We start from the raw sequence: 25,244 nt of genomic DNA on the forward strand, positions 1-25,244 counted from the left end.
CTGACCTTGGCTTGGTATCAAGAGATCCCCAAATTTTCCACTTCTTAATAAGTGATTGAACAGTACTGACTGGCATTTTCAAGGCTTTGGATATCTTTTTATATCCTTTTCCATCTTTATAAAGTTCCATTACCTTGTTTCGCGGTCTTTTGACAGTTCTTTTCTGCTCCCCATGGCTCAGTATCTAGCCTGCTCAGTGCATCCACGTGAGAGCTAATAAACTCATTGACTATTTATACACAGACACTAAAAAGCCACAGGTGTGGGAAATTAACCTTTAATTGCCATTTAAACCTGTGTGTGTCACCTTGTGTGTCTGTAACAAGGCCAAACATTCAAGGGTATGTAAACTTTTGATCAGGGCAATTTGGGTGATTTCTGTTATCATTGTGATTTAAAAAGGAGCCAAACAACTATGTGATAAATGGCTTAATATGATCACTATCCTTAAATAAAGGACAGTTTTTTTGCATGATCAGTCATATTTTCAAAATCAATGCCAAAATTTCACAATTTCTGCCAGGGTATGCAAACTTTTGAGCACAACTGTGTGTGTGTGTGTGTGTATATATATATATATATATATGTAAAATATTTGATTATATTATGCAATAGTAAAATATTTCTGTGCTAATCCCTTCACTTTACAATGTTATTTTAATGCTCTGATTAAACCCACAAGGCCTTCTTTTGCATGAAGCCAAAATTTTTCCAGATTCAACAGATTTCCTTTCATCATTTTATCACAGAAATAGAGTACGTGTTTATCTCCTCTGTCACGGCGTGTTTGAACACGCTAGGACCAGGAACATTTGTCATTACACTAATGTTTTAAGTGAAACCGGAGCACTTTGCATTCATCAAATTTTACACTTGTTCGTTTACATTTCTGAAGGGAGTTTTTTTGTGAGCCTCAGCTGACGGCACACGCATCTGAGCACTTGAGAAGACGTTCCCGCGTTCTTCCAGACAGGAGCTGGTTGACGTCAGCGGCGCGGCTCAGGGAAGATCAGAGTTCAACTAAATGACACACAAATGCGCCGTTCATGACAATTTATATATTCGCTTAAAATTCCTTTATTTGGGCATTAAAATATGATTGGAATCTGAATGCCCAATAATCAATAAATTAGATCAAATACCCTTATTAGACGACTATTTATTAATCGCGACAGGCCTAACAGAGATATTTACCCAGCGCATTACAGATATACCAGGAATATTGCAAAGCTAATCATAATGTAATGGACGTTTTTCAAAATGTAGTAGTCTGGGATCATATCATATAATCTTGTGCGCTCAATTTAATCTTGCGTGCACAGAATAGTGGCACAAATATAACTCATACATATTTAAACTGATGAATCATGCACAAAAGTAATGCGGGACGAGTTACACGCAGAAGTTTAATACTTATATTAATAATAGGTATATAGGGTATGTTCAAATCACAAACCCTATTTATGGGCAATAGTAATAGCGACATTATATTTATTGGTAAATATACAGACAGACAAAATGGGTGAAAACAAGCTTGCAACAAAAGCATTCTGTCACACTTCTGTGCATTTAATTAACATGGAACAAACACATTTGATCTGTGTGTTTGTTTAGAAGAACCATGTCAGCTGTTTTAGGCTTCTAGACTCCTGAAGTTACTGTAGTGATCCCGTACCTGGTGGAACTTGAACTTGAAGCCGAGCATGTGGCAGAGGGTCTGGTGCTCACACATGTAGGACTTGATGAGGGGGATGAAGAACTCATCCTGGTCAGAGCGACACTCGTAGACCTCCAAGATGATGTCCAGCACACGGTTCGGGTCCAGATTGAAACATCCTGAGAACAGAACACTGAACGCATCAGCTCATGATCTGCATTACACAAGACTGCTGTACTTATAACAGACAGTTTGACTTCACATAAATAATTCGTAAACTTCTGGGTAACTGTCCCAGTCATTTATGAATATATTTAAGTAATATATTTATTTTAGATTCCATGCTACTAATAAATGCGGTATCAACCGACAAAAACGTCTCTACAACGAACAAAATATTTACAAAATGCCTCATGTATAAATTTCATTGTTTTACTCTTGTCCCAGACCCAGTCTTAAATGAAAATTTTACATTTTTTAAAATATGAAGATCTTAAGAGCAAAAACCCATTTTAAAATGTACTGTGCAAAATTTTTTACATAAATTCTTAAATACATTTTCCTAAATCATGGCAAATTTGGGCACACAAGATTTTTTCCAAGTCTGTTTTCTCAGTAACCAAGGAGACAACCATGTCAGCAAAGAACATGCTGGAAATTAAATGAGGTGTGTAGAAAAAAAAAAAAACATCAAGGAAAATACCACTTGTAAACAGAATATTTTTTATTGCATGTCATTTCCAATCAAGCTGGAATTGTCCAAATATGCAAATTGTTAAAATATGTAATTGTGTGTATTAAGGATATAAAAACATGCTAGATATGAAATCTGCCATAGCAAGACAAAGGAGTCTGCCCTTTTATTCCAAAAATGTTTAAGATGTTATTTCCACCACAGAATGAATGGTGATTTAAATATGGTGGGAAAGACATTTCTTCATGATGATAAAGAAAAAAAAATAATTCTCCTGTAATGAACACATATTCACTGTTGGACATTGCTAGTAGGCAAATTAAATAAACAAGTGTGAATTGTGCTTTAAGTTTATTTTCCATAAGGTCAAAAGTGCCCATAGTTAAAGAAACACCCACCTATTAAAGACTTGATGTTCTCAAGGACGAGATGGCTGGTGAGATTCCCAGACAGATCCTGACCGAGCTCCGTTATCAGCTTAGCGTAACCTTCATTCTCTTCTCGCAACAGATTGAACTTCTGCTGTTTGTAACTACAGAGAGAAAGGAAGGTTACATGAGAAAATGTAATGCATCTGGTGGTCACGGGCAGGAGTGTAGAAGCAAATGTTGCCCTCAGACATTCGCCAGGCATTTCCTAAGAGGACATGAAACCAATTAATTTAAAAAAAAAAAGTGTTGTGTATGTACAGAGAGGGCTGCCAGGGCAGAGTGCTCTCTAATCTTGATAAAAACTCATTAAGAAAGACCTACACAAAGGCATGAAATTAATCATCATCAGGGGAGCTCAGTGCTGTACCTTCAATTTAGAGCAAAATGAGGCAGAGTGCATTATAGATTTACAACATGCTGAATGTGCATAAAGCAGCGACCTGTACCTGAAAGAGAACAACACTACATGCGTTCAGAATATGAATTAAAGGTGTCTTTTACAAAGTGACTATATCTGAAAATAAAAAAAATAACCAACCAAGAATGCTGTCTAGGCAAGCAGCTCATTAGACATTTAGACTATGATGCCTAAAAATGCTGTTGAGTTTAAAGCTCACTAGGTTTTTAGACTATAATGCCCAAAGATTATGGCAGTGATGCCGAAAATGCTGTCTAGATAGGCAGCTCGCTAGAATTTGAGGTGATGATACCACAAATTCAGTCCAAGTAGGCAGCACACAAGGTTGAGACTATAATGCCTGACATACTGTCTAGCTAGTTAGCATCAGGGTAAAATGTCTTTTGTCCAATTAATAAATCTGAAAATTAAAAAAATAACCAACCAAAAATGCAGTCGAGGCAAGCAGCTCACTAAAAATTAAACTATGATGCCTAAACATGATGAAGAATTTGAAGCTTACCAGATTTTTTGACTACAATTCCTAGTGTTCTCATGATAACAAAATGTCAGTAATCGGTACCGATACCAGTGAAATGTCATGATTCTCGATACCAACACCGATACCACAGCAAAAATATGCTAATAGAACAACAGCACTCTTGCTTGTGACCTATTGCTTAGTTTTTATTATTTTATAATTATTATTATTTCCTAATAATTATTTATTATTATTATTAATATTACTACTGTGAATATTACATTTTACTATACAGTTATAATATATTTCTGTTGCAATTTCTTTGAGGCATCCAACTTTTATTTTAAATTGTGCTTTTATTTTGATATGAGCTTTTATTTTGACTTGATTTCGACAGAACCTTCACTTCTCCAGATAAACATTTCACCCAGTGTGATCGTTAAAGTGCAAATGCTGTGAATAAATTACATATAGTCTACATGTGCTGCGTGCTTCACAGTGGATTAGTGCTCTGCTCTAGGGCTGCAACTAACGATTGTTTTGAAAATCGACTAATCTAACGATTATTAGAATGATTACTGCAACAATTTAATCATTAGCACTTAACAGTCTATTCAGCTTGTGCCCCGACTTAAAAGGTTGTATTAAACATGCTTGCTAACAATAAAAGACAAAATCATCTTTTAAAAATACCTCTAAATGACATTCACTGAATTAAAGGAAAAACATATCCTATTGTTATCAAGTGTTTTTGTCTTGTTTTCCATTTAAAAGTCTAAAAATACATTTACTTGAGAAGCAACATATAAGATATTTAGACTTGCTTTAAGAGACAAATATAAGTGTATTATATATACAAGTGTATTATTTCACTTGGTTATACTTCTGCGAGTGCAGTAAAGACAAAATATATTTATATTCAAGATCTGTTCTCTAAAAGCAAGTCTAAATACCTTATATGCTGCTTCTCAGGTGAATGCATCTTTTTAAAGGATTTTTAGATATGGGGGCCTGGGTAGCTCAGCAAGTAAAGACGCTGACTACCACACCTGGAATCGCAAGTTCAAATCCAGGGCGTGCTGAGTGACTCAGTCAGGCTTCCTAAGCAACCAATTAGCCCGGTTGCTAGGGTGGGCAGAGTCACATTGGGTTAACCTCCTCATGGTTGCTATAATGTGGTTCTCTCTTATTAATAATGCTGCGTATGGCCAATTTTCTTCATGATAATAATGCACAGTGATACATACATTATATTATGATTCAATAAGTCGCGAGCCATCACGTTATAATTTAGCTGCATTAAGCGCGCGCTCGAGGAACGAGCGTCTCCACGACAGAGTGTGCATCAGCCGGACGCAGTTTCAATCTCTCCCCCATAGATCCGGACACAACTCGTGGAAGAGGCACTGACCACACAGAGAAATGCCAGTTTCAGAGTTTGTAGTTATTTACATGATCTGCTTCCTTATTATTTGAACTAATAAAGATATAACGCATTAAATATAATTGCATTAAAGATGTAACACCGGGGTGTTTCCTTTCAAGATGCTCTACACGCAAGTTTTGCTTAAACTGAGCGGCACCTCCGGCTCCACTTATTCCACAACCGAGAGTGCTTCTGTATTTACTTATTTTGTATTTTTGCATTATAATTCACTCATACTTTATAGTCTAAATCACCTGAAGCTGCTTGGAAAGTTTAGAGTGCATCTGGACTGTGAGCTGTGTAATTCTTCCTCTCCTCAGTCAGGCGCGAGCTGCAGTGCTGCTCTCACGCGTCATCATTACAGTTCATTCATATGATCTCCTGTTACGTTAAATGACATCAAACAACTATGACAACGAAAATTTGTCGACAATTTTTTTCAATGCTGATGTTGTCGATAATGTTGACTATCGTTTCAGCCCTACTTTGCTCTGTCATCTCATAAAACACACACAGTGCGCATGATTGTCAATGTCTGGAGTTTCCAGTGTATGAGTGGTCGGCTTCACACATTCATTTAAAGCACGCAGCTCAGACAGACTAACCGTGCGTTCAGACCAGAGGAGGCGAGAGCGTCAAAATTCGCTCTGGCTGCCCTGCCAACAACGCTATCGAAGATTCGTGGACACTCTGACGTAGCTGAAATAGGCAGCAACGTTCGTTTGGAACGTTTGGTTTTGTGAACTATATTTAAAGGGACCGCAAAACATCCAGACATGTCGACCGGTATCTTTTTGCTGATCTATCACAAGTAGCGTATATCCTCATGAAATCTTTTAAATGTGAAAAGTAAGAAATCGATCGATGGCAGAAAATAATTAAATATAAAAAGATAACGCTGATGGTATAAATGTGTTACCGATTCATCAGGCAGCACGGTTTTGCATGCTATGGCGACAAAATTAGCATGCAATATATTATATATAATATTATATAAACCATAATATCCACTTCATCAACTCACCTAGCACACCAACAATTTCAGATACCTTTGTCCACGCATGGTTTTTAAAAAATGTTTTATATCCCTGTAAGCAAACAGGGACAGATCGTATATTACGGGAAAACCCACCACGGCAATAATTAGTTTCTCCTCCATTTTGTCTTCGGAACTATTGTTTGGTGGGAACCAAAGTTTACACTGTTGTGTTCTCTAGACTTCACTAGAGCGGAGCACTTCTATATTCCAATAGGATGCCACTGAACCGCGTCAAAGCTCATGAACTTTCCTCCGGCGCCCACAATACCCAAGACGCGCCTGCCACAGACGCGCCGCTTCCGCCGCCGAGAGACGCTGGCTGCCATAGAAAATGAATGACTTCCAGTCGATTTGACGCTCTCGACGCCTCTGGTCTGAACACACCATAAGAATGCAGCCTTTCGTGGCTTAATAATCACACTAGGACATATCCAGATTTTAATTTGATTAATTGTGCATTTCAATGTAAAAAAGTAAATAAGTGTGAGCATTTAGAAGCAGTCGTGTGTCAGGCAGACATTATGCGGGAATCTGGAAAGTCGGTGCTCAGTACTACCGGTACTGTAGATACATTGGTACCTCACTAGATTTTGAGACTATGAATGATGTCCAAGGCAGCACACAAAGTTGAGACAACCTTTCCCAAAAATGCTGTCCGAGTAGGCAGCGAACCTATACATCTCTGTTCCCAAGGGGAAACGAATCTTATATTAAGTGACAGAACTGCTGAAATGTTACTTACAATAGTTTGGTCTTGATTTTGACAATCTTCTGGTTGAACTGCTGAGCTTGTTTGATCAAACCCAGGGACTCCAGCGTTTCTGGATCCAACCTCTCCTTCAGCACACCATCAGGAACACAGAACTACAGACAAGATGCAACCAGACACTCTTCAGGAACACATTAAATTCAACAACATTCTAGAATATTATCATACTGCAGCCATCAGTTCAACACTGCCCACACTGAACCCCAATGGCCTTCAGCTACACTTACATAAGACACTAATAACAAGCCTGTATTTGCATACTAATCAGGCTTACAGTGATTTAAATGAGGATCAGAGAGCAGACTCACTGCAGGTTATGAGTCACCCTGACTACCATTACAAACTGTTCTCTTCACAAAACCATTGTGTTCTGCCACAATGAAGACGTGAGAAGTGATCCGTTTTGAGGCCGTGCGCAGAAATCCTCCCAGTGCTGCTGTTAAAGTGTGAAAGCATCTCATGTAATTCGAGCTCAGGGCTGGAGGTTTGTTCAGGGAGAGAGTGGCCCTCTGTGAGTGCAGTTTAGTTTTTCACTAGAGGACAGAATTTGGGTCACACCCTACTCTAATGCAGCTAATCTACAGAGTCAGGGGATCAGGCCACCCGCTAACATATGCAAGCAAACAGAAAGGCACATCGCAAACCGCAGTGTACACTGTAGTGCTGGAGAGAAGATGAACGTGTCTTACAGCGCTTTACTGCCACACAGTGTCCATGAAGAGAAATACACACCAAGAGGGTTGCCGACATGTGCAAGACTCACCAAACAGGCTCCAACCAACTGGGTAAAATGATCACGCTTGTGTTTTTCCTCCAGACAGCCAGTCTCAATGTCTGCAAAAACAAGACATATTATGTCAAGAGCTGAATATATATAAGTGTGCGTTACATGCATAACACTGAAGCACTGATCGATGTATTGAGGATTACTTGGGGGGGGGAGGGGGGAGGGGGGTAATCAGACCACCAAATCAGACTTAATTTAGCAATAAAGTATAAAAGGTCATGTAATAGTGTGAATATAGCCATGGCTAGCCTAAAGGGCATTAAGAATGATACATAACAGACATCTTTAATTAAAGGGATAGTTCACCCAAAAATGAAAATTCTCTCATCATTCCTCACACTCATGCCATTCCAGATGTGTATGACTTTATTCAGCAGAACAAAATTAAGATTTTTTAGAAAAATATTTCAGGTCTGTTGGTCCATTCAGTGCAAGTGAATGGTGACCAGAACTCAGAAGTTCCAAAAATGACAAAGTAGCGTAATAGTAATCCATAAGACTCCAGTGGTTAAATCCATGTGTTCAGAAGCGATATGATAGGTGTGGGTGAGAAACAGATAAATATTTAAGTCCTTTTTTACTATCAATCTCCACCATTAACCAGCCCCAACCAGTAAGGGACTGAATGTAAAAGTGAAAGTGTAGATTTACAGTTTAAAAAGGATTTAAATAATGATCTGTTTCTCACCCACGCATATCCTATCGCTTCTGAACACATGGATTTAACCACTGGAGTCTTATGGATTACTTGTATGCTTTATGTCCTTTTTGGATCTTCTGAGTTCTGGTCACCATTCACTTGCACTGGGAAGACCAACACAGCTGAAATGTTCTTTTAAAAATCTTCGTTTTTGTTTTGCAGAACAAAGTCATACACATCTGGGATGGCATGAGGGTGAGTAAATGATGAGAGCATTTTCATTTTTGGGTGAACTATCCCTTTAAGTATATTGTGACTGGTGCGTAGCGCACACAGCACATAGTACACTTGGCCCTACCAATATTTGATTTATTGTGTAATCTAAGTTTAATTTTGGTTGCTATCATTTAACAATGTTGAGTATAGTTTACAGATAAAATTGCATAATGAATACAGGACACAATTTTAAAAGGTTTATTAAAAACATACAGGTTACACACAAGGGTGCACACTTCTTGTTAATACCCACTGTTTTTGTTGTAATTTACCTGAGTCCTAGGTAACTCTGGGGTTAGGGGTTATCCGCAGCAGTCATGTACCAGCAAACAAAGGGAGAATTGGACTTTTAGCTCAACCTTTATGCTGCCCAGAGGAAATTGGACTGTACCATTGTGCTCAGAAAGGAGGGGATCCCCACCCATTCATTCCATCCATTTCATGCATCTGTTTAAGTTTAAAGTTTAATTTAGGAATCAATTGATGTATTACATTCTAAATTAGTTTCTTTATTGATGTAAATATTATGGTTGTTATTTTGGGGTTTGTTTTGTAAAGTTTTGGAGGAATTGTTAGTTTATACTTACCATTATTTTTTGGTTGGTAGGGGTGAAGACAATGTGTTGTTTGATGCAGACATGGGCTGTTAGCTTTGATCCCATTTTGGGTTGTTTAGTTTTTTTTTTTCTTCTTCTTTTGTTATTACTTTTGTTATAAAGGGGCAGAATTATTTTTGTTTGGAAGCACTTTTTTTTTTTCATTGCCTCGGGACGATGTTTTTGCAGTTAATAATTTTTTTAATATGGCATCTATTCCTACCCCGTATGCGTTTTACATGGGAAGAAATAAAACTCCCACCTTTATTGCCCTACTTGTGTCCTGCCTGCTACTTGGCCAACCCTTACATATACACTACTGTGCAAAAGTTTTAGGCATTTGGGAAAAATGTTGCATAGTGAGGATGTCTTCAAAAATAATGACAAATAGTTTTTATTCATCACTTAACATCATACAAAGTCCAGTAAACATAAAAAAAGCTAAATCAATATTTGGCGAGACCACCTTCGCCTTCAAAACAGCACCAATTCTCCTAGGTACACCTGGACACAGTTTTTCTTGGGTGTTGGCAGATAGGATGTTCCAAGCTTCTTGGAGAATTCACCACAGTTCTTCTATTTCAGCTGTCTCAATTGCTTCTGTCTTTTCTTGTAATCCCAGACTGACTCAATATTCAGTGGGGACCATGCCATCTGTTGCAGGGCTCCCTGTTCTTCTATTCTATTCTATTCTATTTGCAAAAGAAATGTTTGGGAGTCTAAAATGTATATTTCCTATTGACACTAAAGCTGAAGATATAAATAACCATCTTAAGACAAATGCTTTTGTGAAGCATCATATGTGGCTAAGACCTTTGCACAGTACTGTAAATGATCCCAAATAAGTAAAATAAGGTTAAAAGTTGGTCTCTATGGACGCTGCGCAGTGATATACATGGCAGCAAGGTGAACAGGTGTTTTGCATCATAGCTATTACTTTGTGTATTTAGCATGGCTGGTACGATATGTTGACCACTGAACATCTTTAACTAATTTATGCAACATTTTTGTATTATGCTTTGTATAACGGGGTCTCATTGGTCAATGACTACAGTGGTTTACAAGTTATTAAAAAATGACATGGTGCTTCAAGTTCACAAATATTGTTATCATTCTTTATATCAGTTAGTTAAACAAAGCAACTCAAATTTGGGCCAACACAACTGATTTACAGAAAACAAAAAACACTGAATCAGTATAACTAAAGGACAAAGTAACCTTTGCATCAATCTCTGCTGCAATATGACATCGTCACCTTTCTATGTGGATCTGACTTGTAGTATTTTACTTTTTAGGTGTTTAAAAGTACAATGACAGAATCAGTAAACTCTGTCCCTCTTCGTAGATTTAAAGATACATTAAAAATAGCACTGAAAATCAACATCAAAATCGATCACAGCAGGTTTGAACACGAGCAGTGGGGGTTTTAATGAAAGCTTCATTTGAATAAGTTCAGTAAAACTCTGCATATTCTAAAAATTCAGCAGATTTATGCAAACACCAGTCAGAGGACCAACCGATGTGGACACATGACTGTGGTTTAATAAACTGCCTCTCAATACAAGCACAGTCTCTCTTTCCTTCACCAAATATGACTACACTTAAACTGCATTAAGTATATTAGTTCAAACACTTGGCAAGACTTACCTAATATACAGAACACATCAGCTAAAACAGATGGCAAATCATCCCGCAGGTCCTGAATAATAAACAAATAAACAAATAGATTAATAAAGCACATAAAATGTATTTATAGATTGGTAATTTAGCGGTATTCCCATTAAAACCTGTTGAAACTGCTAAATTTGGCTAGCTTCTACCAAGTGACATGAATTTGCATCAAAATTCTGTAGAGTTTGATTGGACATACAGCCTTTGATGTCAATATTAAAGGTGCAATCAGAAACTTTTGTCTTTGTTTCATCTTGGACTTACACTGACACCTAGCAGCTTTCAGTTTTTTTCAGTTTTCTGCGAGCACAAGGACTGGGTGTTGATACAGATTTTTGTATTGATTTGATTTAGATTCACAAGCTCTCAATTCAATTCTGATTAGATGCTAATTAATTTGGGTATACTTTCATTAAAATGTCCATTTTGCTTAAATATGGAAAATATTCTCTTTTAGCTAACGCTGTTAATTATACAGGGGACCTTCTAACTAGGTACACTATGAAAATATTATATCTTATTCATCATTTTGGACACAATTTACATTTTTTAAAATGTACAAATCCATGTATTCCATTATTATGATATCATGAAACAGCATATATTAGATTACATCCCGATTCGATATTGCAACAATATTTATAATACTGATATATTTAGCTGTGTTAACTTTTTTTTTCTCAGAAAGAAACTTCTATTGAAGAACTGTTGTGTCTGTATTGACATTTGTTTCACCTTGTAATACAAAATTTGCAGATAAACGGTAGGGATGTGCAAAACTTCCCATTTAAAACGACTAATTGACCAGTCGGTGCATTGTCTGAGCTATTAGTTGACTAATCAATGTTAAGAAACCCATTTATAAAGGTGCATTTTGTCCATGTTACCAATCAAGCGTGTTTTATAGGGATATTTGGACGCTAAGCGCAGCCCTTTAACAGGGTAAATAACGGATATTCAACAAATAAATAGGCGAAATAACTATGACTTCTGTGGGAGAAATTAATTTATTATGTTTCTGATTACATTGCATTTATTATATTACATTTTAGATGTTAAGTTGAATATACTGTAAATTCCTTAAGGAATTAGAATGGCATTTAAGAATGAGTTATTGACTATGATTCTGCTGATGTGTGTGTGTGTGTGTGTGTGTGTCCAGGCCTTGACAGAGGAACTCATAGCGGTCTCTGAGGCACCAAGTGGCTTGAGATTTGTAGACTTAATTACAAGATAAAGACTTGTGGTACATTCACACACATTATCAGAATCATAAGTCAATATGCCCTGTTTCTATCTAGAAGTGTTGTTTGTTTAAAGAACTGAAACCAGTCAGAGTTAATCCTTAGAACTGCTAGATGTGCAAGAACCATTGACTCAAAGACACAAAGTGTGTTTGGTTGATTTTGTTTGTGTAACTTCTCCCCTCAAGCCTCTTGCAATTGTGTACTAGAACTTCACCCGGTACCGAATAACATTCTTCTCAAGACACAAAGACTTCGAGTCTTTCTTTATTGGATAATTTCATCAACAACTCTTATCCCACAAAACTTTAAGAAGAGTTAGAAACACGGAAAGCTCAAATACAGAGCGGCACAAAACCACTTATGCGAGTCCCAGACGCTGAATGGCACACTTCAATGCGCTTTTGCGTATCCCGGAAACAGATGATACGCTTCAAGTATGAGCTCTTGAAGCCACATGGTGATCGGCTCCGCATTCAGAAGTGCACAGCTGTTAGATTATAAATACTGTGGGAGCACGACATGTAGTTCAGGGACATCCAAAATTTGGTGAGACTTTTTAATGTTACTGTAAACTATTTATTAAAGCAGTGTCAGACATAATCCGCAGAATGACTACTGACAAATACTCTATTACGCAAATAAACCTGTGGAATATGCACAGTAACAGGGACAATGATCACAACAGAGGATTTGACGTCCAACACTTAACAAGTGGCACTTTGACGGCGGCAACAGCGGTGCATAAAGGACTGAACATAAAGAATTAAAGAAGAAACTTCTCAGAGAGAAAACCTGTTTGTGTTGAACTCTGCACAAATAAAGTGTCCTATATTTATCTATCAATCACTGTATTAGCATTAAAGTAATGTTCCAGGTTCAACGCAAGTTAAGCATTAGTGGTATAATGTTGATTACCACAAAAATTAATTTCAACTCATTCCTCTTTTTCTCAAAAAAAAAAGCAAAAAGCAAAAATTGAGGTTACAGTGAGTCACTTACTATGGAAATGAATGGTGCCAATTTTTGGAGGGTTTAAAGACAGAAATATGAAGCTTATAATTTTATAAAAGCACTTACATTAATTCTTCTGTAGGATTTGTGTATTATTTGAGCTGTAAAGTTGTTTAAATAGTCATTTTACTAGCGGTCAACCGATATTGGTTTTTTTAATGGTCGATGCCGATATCCAGAGAGCAGGGTGGCTGATACAATGCCGATATAACACAACTTAATATAGTAAATAACATAAACATAAAATTGCTAAAAAAAAATTTTAAAAAAAATACTTATTTAGCACTATATTTACTCAATTTCACACAAAACTAAAAAATTATATTGTATTTTAAATAGTAGACAGCAGTTTCTTCAGATTTCCATTTAGTCATCAAATTTTAGTAATTTATTTGCCCATGAAGAAATTGTTCATATATTAGGAGGAAGGAAATAACAGTGCGCACAGTAGTCCAGCAACCATGGATGGCATGTGCGCATTAACAATCACATTTTCTCAAAAAATACCAAATCAAACCAATTGTACATACAGTGCATAGTGAATAAGACATTTACTTATAGCACACATGAAGCACTTTTACCTTGGGCTGCATTATTATTCTTTTTCTTGATATTTGCCTTTTTATCATTAGACAAGACAGTTAAAAGTTACAGGGAACTGTTGAGGAGAGAGAGGGAGAATGAAACAGGCGAGCACTTTAACATTATGAGCTGCGTCTGCTGCAGCTCTGATATGCGGACCGTTTAAATGACACTGTGTTGCACACCGGTCTATTATTGTAGTAACATGGTGGTACGTAACAACAAAACGAACCGTGACTGGTCATTTACCTGACTCAGCCGCTTCACATGCAAGCAAGCGGTTCTCTGTGCCCTCAAGGAAAATTAAAAAAATAAATATCGGCCGATTCATCGGCCTCGGCAATATATCGGTCGGCCACACATTTTTTCCATCGTTTTATGGTTTGTTGACATTACATCGTCAAAGTTGTAAAATTGGCTATAATTTAACTATACACAGAAAAGGTTTGTAAGTGATTTTATCACACTAAAATCATGTTTACATGTTTGTGTCTATACTTTTGAAAAAAAGTGAGTATTTTGTGGGCCTGGGTAGCTCAGCGAGTGTTTACGCTGACTACCACCCCTGGAGTCGTGAGTTCGAATCCAGGGTGTGCTGAGTGACTCCAGCCAGGACTCCTAAGCAACCAAATTGGCCAGGTTGCTAGGGAGGGTAGTCACATGGGGTAATCTCCTCGTGGTTGCGATGAGTTGTTCTCGCTCTCAATGGGGCGCGTGGTAAGTTGTGCATGAAAAGCGGAGAGTAGCATGAACCTCCATGCTGTGAGTCTCCGCGGTGTCATGCACAACGAGCCACGTCATAAGATGCGTGGATTGACCATCTCAGAAGCAGAGGCAATTGAGACTTGTCCTCCGCCACCCGGATTAAGGTAACCGGCTTACCATACGTAGTGAAAGAGGCAGAGTTATCAGGCCATGATGCTGGCCTAACAAAACATTTTGTAAATAATGGAGAACGTGGCAACTAGTGATACTTCAGTGAAGACAAATGTAAGTTAAATGCTTAACCACCACCCCACGCTGTGTGAATATGTATGTTGTTTGAGACAAGTGTTGAACTGAGGATGGCTAACACACTAAAGCTAGCGTAAACACATTGCATGCCTTTGAAACGTCACTTCCATCAGCTGTTAAACGGTGAATGTTTCCGTGTAGTAAAAAAAACTTAAGTGTTCCATTTGAGACGATAATACACTTTGAAAATTCATACACTACATGGCTGAGTGCATAGTGTATAGTGCATCATTTGGGAAACAACTAGTTTATTTTTTGCTGTTTTTGATCAACAACTAACTATAAAGAACAGAAAGGGTATTAAAAGAGACATTATTCAATGACAAATGGTTTGTGTGGATCTTGTCTTGAACACACATTACACAGAATGAGTCAAACCAACCTTTTACTCTCAAATGATCTTGGTGTTGAACCTCTTCGCCACTATAGTGCGCAATAATTGGCAAGTGAAATCTGAAAATTTACCAGGCCAGTGGCTAATTGCAGACATTTTTAGTCACATTACACAAAATCTGGACGTATATGAGTGTGATTTTCACACATTGTAGAGGGTTGCGCACATAGTAAGTTTAAGAATTTACTGTTACAATTTTATGCTGGAACAAGTATGCAAATTTTTTTAGATGAACGGGGTCAACAGATAACTTACGGTATTACACTTAATGTCTTGTATGTTGTTTATCCTGTGAAATTTTTTACCATACTATAAAATATTTTCATGAAGGCTGGCAGACATATAACCAGCAAAACCATCACTTTTGCATGTTAAAGGGATAGTTTACCCAAAAATGAAAATTCTCTCATTATTCACTCACCCTCATGATATTCCAGGTGTGAATAACTTTCTTCACCAGAACACATTTGAAGAAAAATTGAAACATATCTTAGCTCAGTAGTAGGGCTGAAATGATTAGTCGACGTTATCGAGAATTACACAGCTCACAGTCCAGATGCACTCTAAACTTTCCAAACATCTTCAGGTGATTTAGACTGCAAAGTATGAGGGAATTATAATGCAAAAATACAAAATAAGTAAATACAGAAGCACTCTCCTTGTGGAATAAGCAGAGCCGGAGCTCTTTAAAGGAAACACCCCGGCGTTACATCTTTAATGCAGTTATATTTAATGCGTTATATCTTTATTAAAGTTCAAATAATATGGAAGCAGATCATGTAAATAAATACAAACTTGAAACTGGCATTTCTCTGTGCGGTCAGTTCTTCTTCTATGAGTTGCACGAATTTCCCGATCTATGGGGGAAAGAGACTGAAACTGCACCCGGCTGATGCACACTCTGTCGTGGGGACGCTCGTCCCTCGAGCGCACGTGCTTAATGCAGCTAGATTATAACGTGATGGCTCGCGACTTATTGAATCATAATATATGCATCACTGTGCGTTATTATCGTGAAGAAAATTGGCAATACGCAGCATTATTAATAAGAGAGAGCTAAAGATGGATCGAAGTGAACAGAAAGGTGGAAGAGGGTAGTCTTCCCACCCATTATACACTGCAACAAAATACGTTTTGATTTATTTTTGTTTTGGCTTGTTTTCCAATATAAATATCTAAAACGCCTTTAATTTTTCAATTTACATTTTCTTTAGCAGCTAAAAATCCTTTAAAAAAGATGCATTCACCTGAGAAGCAGCATATAAGATATTTAGACTTGCTTTTAGAGAATAGATCTTGAATATAAGTGTATTTTGTCTTTACTGCACTCGCAGAAGTATAACCAAGTGAAAAAATACACTTATATACATAATACACTTATATTTAAGATACATTCTCTTAATGAAGTCTAAATATCTTATACGTTGATCCTCAAGTTAATGTATCTTGTTTTAAGGATTTATAGACAATTTTTAATGGAAAACAAGACAAAAAACATGATAACAATAGGATTTTTTGCAGTGAATTTCTTTACTGAATTAAACTTTATAAAAAGGTTTTTTTCCCTTTAATTCAGTGAATGTCATTTAAAAATACCTCTAAAAGATGATTTTGTCCTCTTTAGTGTTAGTAAGCCCGTTTAACACAACATTTTAAGTCGGGGCACAAGCTGAATAATCGGTTAAGTGTTAATGATTAATCGTTGCAATAGTCACTGAATAGTCAAATAATCATTCGATTAATCGATTATCAAAATAATCATTAACTGCAGCCCTATTCAGCAGGTCTTTAAAATGCAAATGAATGGAGATTTCTCTTTTGAAGCTCCAAAAATCACAGACAGTCAGCATAAACGTCATCCATACGACTCCAGGAGTTACATTAATGTCTGCTAAAGCGATACGATCAACATTTCAGTACTTTTAAACTGTAATCCATTGCTTCCGAGAGGGTGGAGTCTAAGCAGTCTCTCATGTTACATATTTGCGTTGCCATGAAACCGATGTAATCTCATGTTCTCCACTCGGTTGAGACATCCAGGATAAGCACACAAATGCACTATTGTGAGTAAAGAAACAGATAAATACAGATCTAAACCTAAACCAAAACCAACCAAGCTACTGTACAGTGTTCCTCCTTCTCACTTGTAAACAGTGCCGGTCTTCCGGCTGTGACTCACGTGCCTCAGTTCTCACGTTTCAAATGCCAATGCGATTACATCACACGCGCATACCGCTTCTGACCGGAAGCATGATTTAAAGTTGAAAAAAAAGCACTTAAATATTTATCTTTTTTGCACCAAAAGCAATCGTGTCGCTTCAGAAGACATTAAATAACAGCTGGAGTCATATCGATAATGCTAATAATGACTGTCTGTGATTTTTAGAGCTTCAAAAAAGAAATCACCATTCACTTGCATTTTAAGGACCTTCTGAGCTTAGATATGTTTCTATTTTTCTTCAATTGTGTTCTGTTGAAGAAAGAAAGTCATGCACACCTGGGATATCATGGGGGTGACTAAATAATGAGAGAATATTCATTTGTGGGTGAACTAACCCTTTAAACATGATCAAATTTACTGATCAAATTTTGCATTTAAGAATCGATATTAAGATTGTTCAAGTGAAGATCGTGATGCAACGGAAAATCAATATTTTTTACCCAGCCCTTGCAAGCACATGGAACCGGTATCAAGTCTCTATTTTACTGGTGGAAGCTCCAGTTCATTTGAAGGTTGTGGACAACACACTAGAAGAAACTGGTACACTTCAGCATGTTTAGAAGAGTAGTTTCATTATACTATACATGATGTCACAGCAACAGAGAGCAATCTGTGAAGTGACTGTGTCAACGCTCCACAGATCAGACTAATATTCTGCCTACCATCTCTTTTTGTATTACATGGAGGAAAGAAAGTTATATGGTTTGGGAACAACATGAGGTTGAGTAAAAGATAGAATTTTCGTTCTTTGGGTAAACTATGCCTTTAAAATCATCACTTGTGTCCAGCCTTAAAACAAGTTAACTGAATGCATTATGTGGCAATGGAACAACAACCAAGCAGTGCATCATACTTATTTTTCCTCACATCATGGTCTCTACACATTGCATGATACACACAGACAGTCAGCTCAACTTGTCACAGTTAAGGTGAAGTGTGGGAAATGGTGTGTTTTTGTGATGTTTTCATGACAGCAAGGGGCTGAATGTTATGAGACCAGATCAGAACTCACCATAACATCAGCCAGCAGACTGGCAGCCACATCCACCTTCAGATTGCCCTGGATAACATGCCAGCAGAGTTCATACAGGGCTGTCTGCAGATCTACAAGACAAAAGAGTGACAGCAGACTCAATTACAGTTATCATTTCCTACTGCCATATAACACCTCGACAATACTCATCATGATCCTTATTAATTTGTTATACTTCTGACAGTGGCTGTTTTTAGAATTGAATACTATTCTCCACTCTACTTCTGCATTATATAGTACAGTTCTGTTTTTGTGTATAGCTCATACTAAATTGTTTCAAAAATTCAAACTAAATCTAACATAAATCAAAGGCAATCTGAGTAAACACAAAATACAGTTTTTAAATGATAATGTTATTTATTGAAGCAAAAAATGTATCCAATACCAATTGGGCCAGTGTGTGAAAAAGTATTTTCCCCTTAGTTACTAAATCCCCAAATCTAAGAAACTGAATTCATAATGGGGTTCAGCTGGACTAGACACACCCAGGCCTGATTACTGCCAGCCCTGTTCAATCAAATCAACACCTAAATAGAACTTTTTCAGCAGCATGAAGTTGGCTAAAATGTCTCAACCAGTAGCACACTATGCCAAGGTTGAAAGAAATTCCAGAAATGATGAGGAAAAGGGTGATTGAATACATCAGTCTGGGAAGGGTTACAAAGCTATTTCAAAAGGCTCTGGGACTCCAAAGAACCACAGTGAGAGCCATTATCTCCAAATGGAGAAAACTTGGCACAGTAGTGAACCTTCCCTGAAGTGGCCGACCTTCCATAATTCCTCCAAGAGCACAGCGGCGACTCATCCAGGAAGACACAAAAAAGCCAAGGACAACATCCAAGGAACTGCAGGCCTCTCATCAATAAAGGTCATTGTTCATGACTCCACTATCAGAAAGACACTGGGCAAAAATTCTGCTTTCTACCACAAAATCCTGAAGGAGAATGTCCGGTCATCAGTCTCATGAGTTGAAGCTCGAGCGCAACTGGATTATGCAGCAAGACAATGATCCAAAGTTTAGGAGTAAATCCACCTCTGAATGGCTCAAAAGAAACGAAATTAAAGTTCTAGAGTGGCCTAGTCAAAGTCCTGACTTGAACCTGATTGAGATGCTGTGGCAGGACCTTAAACGGGCAGTTCAAGCTCGAAAACCCTCCAATGTGGCTGAACTAAAGAAGTTCTGCAAAGAAGAGTGGGCCAAAATTCCACCACAGCGTTGTGAAAGACTGATCTCCAGTTATCGGAAGCGTTTGGTTGCAGATGTTGCTGCTAAAGGTGGCACAACCAGCTATTACGTTTAAGGGGGCAGTTAGATTTTCACAGGGTGATTTAGGTGTTGGATAACTTTTTTGCTTCAAAAAAATATATATATTTAAAAACTGTATTTTGTGTTTACTCATATTGCCTTTGTTTTATGTTATATCTCGTCTGAAGATCTAAAACAATTTAGTATGAAAAAAAAAAAAACCACACAAACAAAAAAGAAATCAGGATATACAGAATACATTTTCACAGCACTATGTATACTGTGCACAGTTCTGTATTCATGGAATACTGTAACTGGATGGACTACTACATTTGCCAAAATGTGCAGTATACTACAGAGCTTAACGTGTGGAATACTGTATGGTGCAATGCAGTGCACTTGGCTTGATCTTCCATTTCCAGTGAACTGGAAGTAATGCCAGCAGCAATTTGTAACCAGAGTCTGGGATAAAACAATGAGGATCTGTTGTTTTTGTTTTTTTTCCTGGTTTATTTAAAATAAACAGGAAAAAAATAGCCAATTGCAATGCACCTACATCAAAAACTTTAGTTTCAGCTTAAAAAAATGCAAACATACAGGTATGTCAAGATAATTCAAGAACCATTTCTGAAGTAGTTTTGACTCTCAGGTAAGTGATGTCAGGGAACAACCAGCATTTAAAGCTCTTCACACATCATCTCGTAACAGTTCCACTGAGGGAACTGCCTCCTCAAATGTGTGAATTGTGATGAAAGTACTGGGGTAAATGTGCTGAGATTATATTATTATCAGGTTTTTCTCCAGTTCTGACATTCAAGCGTGAACAGACATAGCCAGAAGATCAGTGTGAGCGTGTTTACATGCACAGTCTTACACTGATTATTATTATTATTATTAGACTTGTTTGTAGGGATGGAACGATATATTGAATTTTGATATATCACGATTCACGAACCAAAGAAATTATGATCCATATCGAGGCAAAACTTAATATTTCTAAATTTGAAACATTGTTTTCTGTCCATTTGATCATAAACAAAATGATCCGTCAAACATCATAATCTCTATATCGCTTGATTTTACCCCAATGCGCTTTTTTCTACACTGTTTACAGGGTTCACACAAGATTCTTGAAGTGCTTGAATTTAGATCTTAAAAATTTAAGTAGTGAAATTCCTGGAAAATCACCTTGTTTTGTTGATAAGTGCTTGAGATTAAAATGGACCATTTCTTCCATGTAATGTGTGTCCATCAAAGATGAGATCCTGCACTCAACTTTCACTGAATAATGTCTTTTAATATCCGTTCTGTTCTTTACAGTCAGATAAAGTAAAAATAAATATTAATTTTGATCACAAATTGCACGGATGCGCTAAAGAAATCGAGACTTATCTCTTGCAAATGAACCGCAACAACTGTGCAAGTATGTGAGAGGCACATTAAACTCTTAAAGTGACAGTACCATTATAGCACTTGTTATACAAATGAATATAAACTTAATGTTACTACTTGTAAATTGTACAAAGTATTCATTAAAAATAATTATTATAATTTCATTAAATAATATTAATTGAAAGTAGAATTTTAATATTTTTAACAAGTAAACATATGATTATACTAATCAAGACAAACAAATTATTGAAAAAATAAATATTCACTTTTAAATACTTTTTCAGGACAGGTTCTGTTCAGTTCTATTGACTGTTCTGCACCTGATCAGCCTGAATGTAGCCCACTATTTTTAAGGTTTATTTGTTTGTGATATTTTCTTATAGTGAAAGCTATACGACAAATTCTTATTTAAACTTTGAAGATTTATATTGTGTATAAAAAAAAATAAAAAACTTTTTGATGAGAAATTTTAATTTGCGCAAATTTAAATGTTATATCGAATCAAGATAATATCATGCGTTAACCATATCGTCCCATCCTTACTTGTTTGATATTGATATTTGACTTGACTTGATATTAAAGGAACAATTTACCCAAAAATGAAAATTCTCTCATGTCCTGTACACAGGTCTGGGCGATAGGATGATGTAATCAGATATCAACAATATCTGACAATCATCCCGATGCTGGTATCGGCGTTCGTTGACAAATGATGTTCAACAATATAGGGAAATGACAAAACCATGGAGCTGCGAAGTCGCCAAATATATTAAATTGTAGCCCAGGGTTTAAAACTTGCACACGTGCGTCATGACCCACCAAATGCTGGTTGTCTGTTTCATGCACAGTGGCAGGTAATTTTGCTCATCTAACTGCCATTGTGGCAGATAACCTGCAAGACATCTCAGAGTGACACAAGGAACAAAGATACAAAGACACGCACGTGAAGAAACACATTTTATTATATTTTTAAGAACAGACGACAGAAAAGCCATCGATGCGCGTGTCTGATTGCTGTTTGTTCAGAGAAGTGCAGTGCGAGTATCTCGTGGAACATGCATTTGTAAAGATTTCTCATTCTTTCTTAATTTCAGCCATCTGAAAACAGTCTACGAGAATGCTGGAAATGACCAAAGACACTCAAAATCCCGTACACACATGCAGCGACTTCCAGCGAAAAAGCGATCTCATCTTACTAATTTTCAATGAGAGCTGGCGACCTCTGGCGACTAGATGTGGGCGTGCGACAAGACAATGTTGAGAAAAGTTTAACTTTATGCAAATGAGGCGTGACTTTCAGAAGCGACAACCAATAGGAGGAAAAGAAAAGTGTCAGCTGAGGTCACGTCATCCGTCTCCGTTGAGATAATGGCATCAGAAAATTGTCGGCAGTCTGAGTGAGTTTGAGTCATGATATATCGTTCATCTTTTATTACAGATATGATGCAATGAGCACTGCTTCAGTTCATATAAAACACTCTCCCCTGAATGTGCATTTTCTATTGGACGAGAATACTGATTCATTGTCAAATTAGAAATAATAGTCGATAAATTCACTGCATATGTGTACAGGGCTTCAGGAGGTGCTCGGAGTTAAGTTGGCTTTTTTCGACGGAACAGTTCGGACTTGACATGCATTGTAAACTCTGCAGGTTCACAAATAATAAAAAAAATTTAAAAAGATAAATATTTAAGTGCTTTTTTACTAAATCTTCACCTTTGACCAGCCCCGACCAGTAGGTGGCGATATGCACGAAGAAGGTGAATTGCCAAAAGTAAAAAGAAAAAAAGAGAGGAGGGAGTGTGGAAGTGAAAGTGGAGAACCAATAAAAAAAAAAAAAAAAGGACTTCAATATTGTGGTTTCTCACCCACACCTGTAATATTACTTCTGAAGACAAGGGTTAAACCACTGGAGTCATATGGATTACTTTTATGCTGCCTTTGTGTGCTTTTTGGAGCTTCAAAGTTCTGGTCACCATTCACTTGCACTGTATGGACCTACAGAGCTTAGATATTCTTCTAAAAATCTTTGTGCTCAGCAGAAGAAAGAAAGTTTATACACATCTGGGATGGCATCAGGGTGAGTAAATGATGAGAGAATTTTCATTTTTGGGTGAACTACTCTTTAAGCTCATGAATATAATGCAGAAGTACACACTATCTCACTATCTCCGACAGAACAATGCAAAAAGTTTGACTCACTTTTAACAAACTCATGAACACTGGGTTTCCCTGCAAGGTCCTGGCAAAACTGTAAACTAGAAAGAGAAAACAAATTATGATTTTCTTGAGAATGTATATGCATTTTCACATGAGAAATCCTCATAATGCTGGAAGAAGTATTCACATTTTTGTAGGTGAACGGGGTCAACAGAAAATGTACAGTATTACACATAATGTCTTATATCTTGTTTATCCTGTGAAATGTTTTTACTGTATTATAAATACTATAAATACTTGCATGCAGGCTGACCGATATATAACCAGCAAAATAATCACTTGAGCATGTTAAACATGATCAAAATTTAAAACCCCTATCTTAAATATAGTTTGACAAATTACATTTCAAATGAACCATTGCACACACACAAAAAAAAGGGCTGCCCATCTATGTCTAATATCCACTGGCATGCACACGTGTAATTTTCTCAAAAAAGGCAAATACAAGTGAAAGCAACATGACTTAGTTTTGACTCAATACTGTCTAGGTAAGCAGCTCACTAGGTTTTGTAACTGTGAATACCTGTAAATACCATCTTGGTAGGTAGCCCACAAGGGTCTGACACTATGATGTCCAAAATACTGACTTAGTAGGCAGCGAACCATCTACCTTACGGTGCCCAAATATTGTCTGGGTAAACGGCTTATTTGGTTTTCAAAGAACAACGCGGAAAAAAACAGACTAGGTATGCAGATCACTAGGTTGAGGCACAACCTACATCTAGAAAATGACATCTAATGATCTACTTATTAAAGCAAGGTTGGTTGATAAATACACTGTCAACTCCATAGAGCAACTACAACTTCCCTTTCATATTAGTGTTGCATCTCTGATCATAGTGTATGATCTCATGTTTACCTGGCTGTATGTAACACACATCACATATACTGTAACAAACACTCATATGAAGGAGACACACGCTAATGCTAACACGGCTAACTATTAGCTCACTGACGTTACATTCATAAAAATACTAATGTACTTCTTTAAATCATATATAGATGCGTGCTATAACACTATAGGAGGTATCTTATGCGTTTGATTCACAGTATCTGCAAGCTTATTCGGTATTTTAATTAACTTTCAATAAATTAGTCTTTCACGCGCACTGGCTTGTACACATTCACAATGAAGAGAATATGATTTCGTATTTCCACCAAAGCGCGCGGTGATATCGCGCAGGTGTAATGCGTATCGCTTTATTCCCATCCCCGCTTCCCATCTGAGTACTAAACTCTTACTCACAATTCATTTTTGCCGGATTTGTCCCAGTTTTTGATCCAGTCAGAGGGGAGGATCAGCGCCGCCATCTTCCTCCACACACACTCGCAGCAGCAGCAGCAGCGCGCGCCGGATGTTTGGCAAAGCGCGCGACGCAAATGCCACACGCTGACGCTAGTCAATACACATTCTATTTTATTTTATTTTAACCCTTGTTACTCAGAGATCCACAAAGGACAAAAAATGTTCGCGTCAAAAAACTACCATAATAATATTATATATTAATATTATTTTTGAGTAAATTTTTTAACCAACATCAGTCCTGATCATAACTACCAAATGTTCATTTTCAGGATTTTAACCCTTTAAATGCCAGTTTGTTTACCTAATGCCATTGTTGCTTTGTACACACACACAAATTTCTCAATACACGCATACAAAACACACTCTGACATCCATACCAACACATCCACACAATTTTAGCTGCATCATTTATTCTATTGGCCTGCAGTGCTCTATAATACAGCAAACAGAAAATAGGAAAAAAGCATGTATTTGCTCCATAGGCTAAATATGAGGAAAAATTGCGCAGAAAATATTAAAAATTTACATTTTGAAGCCAGGGCTCCGGAATGAAAGCATAATATCATAGAGTTCATGATTTTATGCTTTAATGGCACTGGGATCAAATATTGCCTTTTTAATGCGTTTCAATGGGGACATTTTTGTCCTGAAGGTCCTGAGTGTAACTATTTTGTGTACACAGTGTATTATAGATATATTATAGTAACTGAGGT

The 25,244-nt window shown here is 37.1% G+C and overlaps 1 protein-coding gene across 2 annotated transcripts in view; it reads right to left on the reverse strand.

The window, feature by feature from the left end:
* The window catches only part of LOC127417554 (THO complex subunit 2-like), a 95,169-nt gene extending 70,617 nt beyond the window's left edge, over positions 1-24,552 (reverse strand). For both annotated transcript variants that reach the window (XM_051657550.1, XM_051657549.1), the window contains exons 1-8: positions 24,472-24,552; positions 23,208-23,263; positions 18,346-18,437; positions 10,841-10,892; positions 7,658-7,728; positions 6,868-6,989; positions 2,750-2,883; positions 1,676-1,836 (exon numbers count right to left, since the gene is read on the reverse strand). In XM_051657550.1, coding sequence (XP_051513510.1) covers positions 1,676-1,836; positions 2,750-2,883; positions 6,868-6,989; positions 7,658-7,728; positions 10,841-10,892; positions 18,346-18,437; positions 23,208-23,263; positions 24,472-24,536 — 753 coding nt within the window. In that variant the 5' untranslated portion in view covers positions 24,537-24,552. The remainder of the gene's footprint in view (positions 1-1,675; positions 1,837-2,749; positions 2,884-6,867; positions 6,990-7,657; positions 7,729-10,840; positions 10,893-18,345; positions 18,438-23,207; positions 23,264-24,471) is intronic.
* Between the last annotated feature and the right edge of the window lie 692 nt (positions 24,553-25,244).

This window comes from Myxocyprinus asiaticus, chromosome 27 (assembly GCF_019703515.2).
Source record: "Myxocyprinus asiaticus isolate MX2 ecotype Aquarium Trade chromosome 27, UBuf_Myxa_2, whole genome shotgun sequence".
NCBI lineage: Eukaryota > Metazoa > Chordata > Actinopteri > Cypriniformes > Catostomidae > Myxocyprinus > Myxocyprinus asiaticus.